The sequence below is a fragment of the Notechis scutatus genome, chromosome 1 (genome assembly GCF_049901735.1).
Source record: "Notechis scutatus isolate UNSWTSFEM ecotype Mainland chromosome 1, rNotScu1.2, whole genome shotgun sequence".
NCBI lineage: Eukaryota > Metazoa > Chordata > Lepidosauria > Squamata > Elapidae > Notechis > Notechis scutatus.
In genome coordinates this window covers 94,846,878-94,854,884 of record NC_142009.1, presented here as the reverse complement: position 1 = coordinate 94,854,884, position 8,007 = coordinate 94,846,878, and the positions used below count along the sequence as shown (strand labels likewise).

The 8,007-nt window shown below is 35.8% G+C and overlaps 1 protein-coding gene across 43 annotated transcripts in view; it reads right to left on the bottom strand.

Moving 5' to 3' along the window:
* Positions 1-858: 858 nt before the first annotated feature.
* The window catches only part of EPB41L2 (erythrocyte membrane protein band 4.1 like 2), a 119,918-nt gene continuing 112,769 nt past the window's right edge, over positions 859-8,007 (bottom strand). For all 43 annotated transcript variants that reach the window (XM_087971655.1, XM_087971639.1, XM_087971684.1 and 40 more), the window contains 3 exons: positions 6,963-7,043; positions 3,820-3,925; positions 859-2,286 (listed from right to left, as the gene is read on the bottom strand). In XM_087971655.1, coding sequence (XP_087827781.1) covers positions 3,821-3,925; positions 6,963-7,043 — 186 coding nt within the window. In that variant the 3' untranslated portion in view covers positions 859-2,286; position 3,820. The remainder of the gene's footprint in view (positions 2,287-3,819; positions 3,926-6,962; positions 7,044-8,007) is intronic.

Sequence of the window (8,007 nt, the reverse complement as noted above, 5' to 3'; positions counted from 1 at the left end):
CTTAAGAGAAGTATCAGAAAACAGAAACATATTTTGGTCATGTGATATGAGCAGGTGATAATTAGAAAAAAGATTTTTTTCCAAATATCCTTTGAGGGAAGCATAAAAAGGAAAGGAAAATAAGTAAAACTGGAGTGGACAAAAGACATTATTGGAAACTGAAAAAGCTGTGGATCATCACATGGGACAGGCTGACATGATTGGCAGTCACCAAGTTCTGACTCAAGAGTTTGTAACTCATAAACAAGCCATTCTTTCATTACTCCACTATTTGAATTTGCATTTCTTAAAAAGTTACAATTGCTCTCACCTATAATCTGAATTAATGTAGGCCACTTGTTTCAATGAACTAATACATTATTCAAAGTTCTTTAGTCACCAGTTATTTTATTTATAAAAATAAGACTTTTTGTGGAAACAAATGGTATAAATATTACCTAACACTAACTGTGAAACATCAATATTTTCAACAGGTCCACTGCATGTTTGGGATCTGAGAATGGAAATCAGAGGTAGGGTGTTACCAACAGACTAGTGACATTTCAGTCCAAATCTTTTGGTTTCATATAACTGCTGAAAAGCACAAGAGCCACAAAGGAAGTTTAGAAAACCCAACTGATCAAAGGCCATAGAGTGGGCCACAATACCATTTCCCCACTTCTCTCAAAGTGATCCTCTGAAAGTCAAAAAAATATTTTCTCTAAATATTAGAAAGGACAAAAGCAAAGCAGATATGTGTTTAAGTATGTAAGAATACGTTCCTAAGAAGTTTTTTTTAATCCCAACACAATATAAACACTAGGTTATGCTGATAGGTTTACATTATTTTTAATGTCAAATATTAAAAGCAGAGAAACATTTAGAGAATAAAGAAACTTTATTTTATAACAGTATTATGCAAGCAAAATATCACTTAATACAACTTCAAGCTGCTATAAATTTAATATGGCATCTTAACTATACAGTTCATATGGTGAACAATGGAGAAAAATGGATATAGTCAACAGGTTTTCATAGAGACCTCCTCAGTAGCAGGTACCACTGATAAATGGACCTAAGGCCATACCCTTGGTTTCTTTTGGTCCTCAAAACCTGTTCCTGTTATTAGGCAAGCTACTTAAACAATAACTGCTCAACAAATGTCAGTTATAACAGGAGTTAATGAGTTTTTATTAGGGCAGGGCAGCACTTAAGATTCAAAGACTAAAAGGCACCTCAAAGAGTCCAAGACAGAAGATCGTCTGTGGTGCTGGACTGCAACTGCTTAAGTGAGACATGTCTATTCCTGGGATCGCATAGACAAACCTATGGAAAAATTCTCCTCCACTCTGTAAGGAGTTGCATAAGGAGAGATAGTCTGGCATGCTGCTTTCAGTGTGTGCTCCGACACACTTTCTGCATTTGAATCAGTAGCGCTGCCAACCCTGAGGTTTTTTTTTTTTAGGCAAAGCAAGATTTTTTTCTGCAGGTGCATTTATATAATGGGAGTATCTGACATTTAGCATACTAAGAGAAAAGCGTTAAGTTTTAAGCTGCCTAAATTTGCTGGAAGGACAGAGCAAAGTGCTTCCAACTCTGGAATGTTACAGACCCTTAGGTCTCTTTGAAGGGACTGGCTGAGGACAGTGAAGTGCAAACAAAAGGCTACTTGAACAGTGGTTGGTCAGTAGAAATATATATATTTTTTAATAACTAAAACTTCGCTTCTATATGATACCAGCACCAGTTCTCTCAAAAAATAGGAGATCATCAGAATAAACAGAATTTTTTTATATAGGAATCTATATAAAAATCATACAGATTTTCAGTTTACTTTCCCTGCCAAGCTATAAGAACATTTTGTGTTTTTTTTTTAATAAAAAGAATATTTTTCTTGTACTGTTTGACATTTATCTGAAAAAGTAAATTTTTTCCAGTTAAATCTTTGAGACATTTTGAAAAGCCTGTATCTAAATTAGTCAGGGTTCCTTTTCCCTGCATATTAAAACTGCTCAAGTAAACAGTTTTTTCTAAATATTTTTGCTTCATGCAAACAAGAAATCAGTTGTACAAAAATAGCAGGGAATTGAACAAAAAAAAATCTCTATACCTCATTAAAAAAAATCCAAGAATGTTAAAAATTGGTTATAAAAACAAAGACATACATGAAAAACTGTAAGGTTGACAATTCGGTTTAGAGAAATTTGGTCCCTGTAGTGAGGCTTGGTGTATTCAGTGAAAGACTGGCTGGGATATCAACTTGGAATTATTGAAGTTCTTCATAGTCTCAAAGGATTCTTCATAAACCTAAAGAAGACATTTAATGCAATTATAGTTATAAATCTTAAACTATATTAAAACATTTTTACTAAATTGCCTTTTTTCTCTTTTGAAAACAGTTTTCCTTCCCAAGGCCTCATGCTATATTTTTCCAATAAATTTCACACTGTAATTGGTCCAATTACCATTAAGCTACAGAGGGACAGAACCTGCTACTTTATTCTATAATTATAAATAGCAGTATTATACTTAGAATGTAGAACCTAAAACCCAGCTATTGTTAAAAATCCTTGTATATCGTTAGATAAACATAACTTCTACTTTGGGAAATATCTGTTTTATTTATTTTAAAATTTATTTGCTGCCCATCTGGCATCAAGTTACTAAAGCAACTACTAGTCAAATGATAAATTTCTTCTTATATCACAAAATATAATATAGGATATAATAATTAAAATCACAAGGTATAACATAATTTTTAAGGTAGGCATGTCCAGTTCTGCCTGGCTTAAAGTCAGAGACAAAGACAGGTATTACATGTTACTACTTCTCTTCCAAATCTGGGTAACTTGGGAAAAGCTGTGGTGTGAACAGAGAGGATTTTTGCCAATCTAAACCACAAATTGCTTTGATGTCCGTGAATCTCTCAAGGTGCTGTCATACTAATCCACAATTCTAAGGGCAGGAATATAACAAATATTCCCTGATATCCAAATATAGTGGTGACTTAAAAGCAGGATGAAGAACTTTTTACTGCTCGCAGTAAATGCAGAAAATTGGAGGGGGGGGTTGTTGTATTATCAACATTATCTACATTAAAATTCAAGGTGTGCAATTTAGAAAACACAGGGTTAGCACAAAGCGCCATGTTCCCGTCAAGATCACTGATAACGCTGGAATATAATATACTGTTCTTATCAAACTGAATATTCACAATAATATGAATAGTATGTCAATATTATTTGAAAATCCATAGTTATTAATTCACCTAAAGCATTTACATGCCATTTGAAAAATGCATATTGTTGAATGTAACAACACTAAACTTTCTTACCACACTTTGGATTTTTTTTAAATGTTGAATACTATCTTGGGATCAGTTCAAAAAGTTTACAAGTTGTGTGACAAATAGTCATGTATAGGAAAATCTGCCTAGTTATTATTAAAAGGTGTGATTTGACTGTATGTTGGAACAAAAGACCGCATTAGATTGTCATGGACAAATATTTAATATACCACCAGGTGGCATCAAATATTTTGACAGTATTCTCAATAAACAAGTATCCTTTTTGCCATTTCTCATGTTTTGATACTGAAAACTGCCTCCATCCCTTTCCCTTTTTCTTTCCTGTACTCTTGCTTCCTGAACCATTCTTTAAAAAAAATATGGAAGAATAAAATCACTGCAAAATCAGAAGATCCATTTACTTACTATAAGACATATTCAAGTTGAGGTTTTCATATGCTTGGTATCTATAATCTAAAGCCATTATGAATAAATTCTCCAAACAATTGTTATATGAATGATTGTTGTATACATTATGAGCTGAAAATCCATACCTTAATGGCCTTCCTCTTCAAGTTCACTCTCCTTATGCACCACTACTCTTGTTACAGACATGTCAGGGTGCTGCTCTTTGGCTTCCTTAATGGCTTGTGCCAATGCCTGCAATGCCAGAAAAGTAGAATAACTAAATGGCAAATTAAAATTAACAGAGTTTAACGTATAATGGCTAGCAAAGCTCTTAATGCTTATCTTCCTGGAACAATTTAATTAAATATTAAACTAAGCATATCATTCCCGTAATAAAACAACCAACTGTAGAAGAAGAAGAAACTTTTAAAGTGTTATATCAAAAGCTATAAATACATTTACAAATTTGCTGAATGATATCAAATTATTTAAAGTATTAAAATTTGTAGAAAGCTTGTTTAAGTAAGGATGCTTTTTCATGTTTTGTTTTGTAAGGTATTGAAGACTACTCGGTAGCAAATGTATGCTAAAGCACTTGTTTTTTTCTGCTAGTTTCCAATATGCCTTGTTCTATTGTTTAGCCTATTTTTCCCACTTGAGCTGATCTACAATCTCAGGCTAATGAAATACAGTTTAGCAAACAAATGGCAATTGGAAGAGTTAATATTTTTTATTGTTCATCATTTCCACTCTACAATTTTGTCATCCTCTCTCCAATTTGTGCTAATGTGGTAGCTGCAGAATTTGGAAAATGCATTTCAGAACACTAGACACTTTGCTCTTAAAATTTTACTTGTTGATGTGGAAAAGATCAGCAATATCCACAGAATCCCTAACCCTAAACCAAAATTAATAATATATATACACTGCTCAAAAAAATAAAGGGAACACTTAAGCAACACAATGTAACTCCAAGTCAATCACACTTCTGTGAAATCGAACTGTCCACTTAGGTAGCAACACTGATTGGCAATCAATTTTACATGTTGTTGTGCAAATGGAATAGACAACAGGTGGAAAGCATAGGCAGTTAGCAAGACATCCCCAATAAAGGAGTGGTTCTGCAGGTGGTGACCACAGACCACTTCTCAGTTCCTATGCTTTCTGGCTGATGGTTTGGTCACTTTTGAATGCTGGCGGTGCTTTCATTCTAGTGGTAGCATGAGACGGAGTCTACAAACCACACAAGTGGCTCAGGTAGTGCAGCTCATCCAGGATGGCACATCAATGCGAGCTGTGGCAAGAAGGTTTGCTGTGTTTGTCAGCGTAGTGTCCAGAGCATGGAGGCGCTACCAGGAGACAGGCCAGTACATCAGGAGACGTGGAGGAGGCCGTAGGAGGGCAACAGCCCAGCATCAGGACCGCTACCTCTGCCTTTGTGCAAGGAAGGACAGGAGGAGCACTGCCAGAGCCCTGCCAAATGTCCTCCAGCGGGCCACAAATGTGCATGTGGCTGCTCAAACGGTCAGAAACATACTCCATGAGGGTAGTATAAGGGCCCAACGTCCACAGGTGGGGTGTGTGGTTACAGCCTAACACCGTGCAGGATGTTTGGCATTTGCCAGAAAACATCAAGATTGGCAAATTCGCCACTGGCACCGTGCTCTTCACAGATGAAAGCAGGTTCACACTGAGCACATGTGACAGACGTGACAGGATCTGGAAATGCCGTGGAGAACGTTCTGCTGCCTGCAACATCCTCCAGCATGACCGGTTTGGCAGTGGGTTAGTAATGGTGTGGGGTGGCATTTCTTTAGGGGGCCGCACAGCCCTCCATGTGCTCACCAGAGGTAGCCTGACTGCCATTAGGTACCGAGATGAGATCCTCAGACCCCTTGTGAGACCATATGCTGGTGCGGTTGGCCCTCCTAATGCAAGACAATGCTAGACCTCATGTGGCTGGAGTGTGTCAGCAGTTCCTGCAAGACGAAGGCATTGATACTATGGACTGGCCTGGCCATTCCCCAGACCTGAATCCAATTGAGCACATCTGGGACATCATGTCTTGCTCCATTCACCAATGCCACGTTGCACCACAGACTGTCCAGGAGTTGGGGGATGCTTTAGTCTAGGTGTGGGAGGAGATCCCTCAGGAGACCATCCACCACATGAGGAGCATGCCCAGGCATTGTAGGGAGGTCATACAGGCACGTGGAGGCCACACACACTACTGAGCCTCATTTTGACTTGTTTTAAGGACATTACATCAAAGTTGGATCAGCCTGTAGTATTTTTTTCCACTTTAATTTTGAGTGTAACTCCAAATCCAGACCTCCATGGGTTGCTAAATTTGATTTCCATTGATAATTTTTGTGTGATTTTGTTGTCAGCACATTCAACTATGTAATGAACAAAGTATTTATTAAGAATATTTCATTCATTCAGATCTAGGATGTTTTATTTTTGTGTTCCCTTTTATTTTTTTGAGCAGTGTAAACTTCAGCTGAAAAAAAAAATGCAAAAACAAACCCTAAGGAACAGCACGAAGAAATATACAAACAGATATTTTTTTCTCTACTTGACATTTCTTTAGCAGTAAGTTTTTCAGAATGTATGGAAACAAAAAGAATGCAATTGTATAAATTATTATTTTATTTCTATTTAAATGTCCATCACAGAAACAATGACCAGCATACTACTGAAAAAAAAAACCCATGTATTTACACACACAAAAATCAATATTTATGGATTAAATTCATACAAATGCATAGGTCCCACTGTAAGATTACTTTAGGATGTCATCATTTTATAGACTCCTAAATAAAGATGATAATTTTAAATTTTATTAAAACAAACATGTCTGACTTTTTCAAATTCTCCAGCCATGTTGAGCATGTGTTGGGAAGGATATCCCTCGGATCTAATGCTAAGCAGCTCTGCCATTTCATTTCAAGCTTCAAGGAGATTGAATTTGTCACATACATCCAAATCTCAGATTAAATTTATTTGGAAATCTTGATACATTACCATTAAGAAATTAAAATTAAATCCTGGTTACATTTATTTATGAAGACTTTAATGAGAGCTCAGTATGAGTTTAATGAACATACATGACTTTTTTTTTTTGCTTTAATCTACAACAATATTTTTGTAAATAAAGCATTTTGCAAATTAAATATTTTAACTATTATTCATTTTATCATAAGTTCCAATTCTTATACCTTATATTCTTAAAGCTTCCTTTCCTCCATATATAATTCCCTCATTATAAGCATTCATTTTGTCTCACCTGATCGTGATCAAGATCTGCATCTCCCGTGATAACAATCCGCTTTTCGATTCTGGTTTCTGACACACCACCTTTTACCATCTACAAGTTTCACCAGAAAAGGTTTGTTTAATCTTATAATGCTGTGAATTTACTTGACAAATATTGCAATGAAAAAGATATTCATCAGAAATCTACCTGTGCAAAATTAGACAATGCTACAACACACACTTCAAATGCCTTTGGAGTAAAGAGGAAAAAGCAAATGCATTGTCACTTCTAGATTAATATTCCTGCTATCTACAACTGTTTCTGCTACAGGTGCATTTTATTGATAACTGCAATCATTCCTAACCTCTCTTCAGCACACCCTCCTCAGCATCATATTAGGGAAAAAGATGGCTAGAGAACTGTTAATGGTACAAGAAAGAAAGTAATAACTGGAAACACAATTCTTAAAATAATATGTCCAGCTGAAAAAGGATTTGGAACCATTTTGACATTTTACCAGCCTATCATTTTAAAAACAGAATTCAAAATGCAAATTAAAATAGTTCTTGCCTAGAAAATTTAATTGTGCCAAAATCAGGGCATCCAACTTCTCTCTTTTCACTAGCCAAATAAAAATAGGCCTCATACATGAAGAGATAAAAATAGGTTTTTGCCACCATCCCATCAACTCATGGCTATTTATTTGATCACTGGCTTCATTTGATTCATATTTTTTTTTCAAGGAGAGAGGAGGGAGGGGGAATTCTGTTCCAAGGTGAGCTTGAAACCCTTTCTGAGAAGGAAACCCATAAAGGATGGACAGGTTGTGCTCTTGAGCTATTTATACTATTCCCTATGCTAGGTTAGAAAAAACTTTTCATCTACCAGTTGCCTAGCTTTTATTAAGTTATTTGGAAATTAACATTTTCTAGAAATTTCAGAAACAATAAAATAGGGGGGAAGGGAGAGAGGCAAAAAAAGTTAATCTACTATAATTTGAGACAGTCAGCAAAGTCCCACTGTTGCAGAGCTTTTGAAATACTCTTCTATAAATTCTTGACTGGCTGCAACCTTT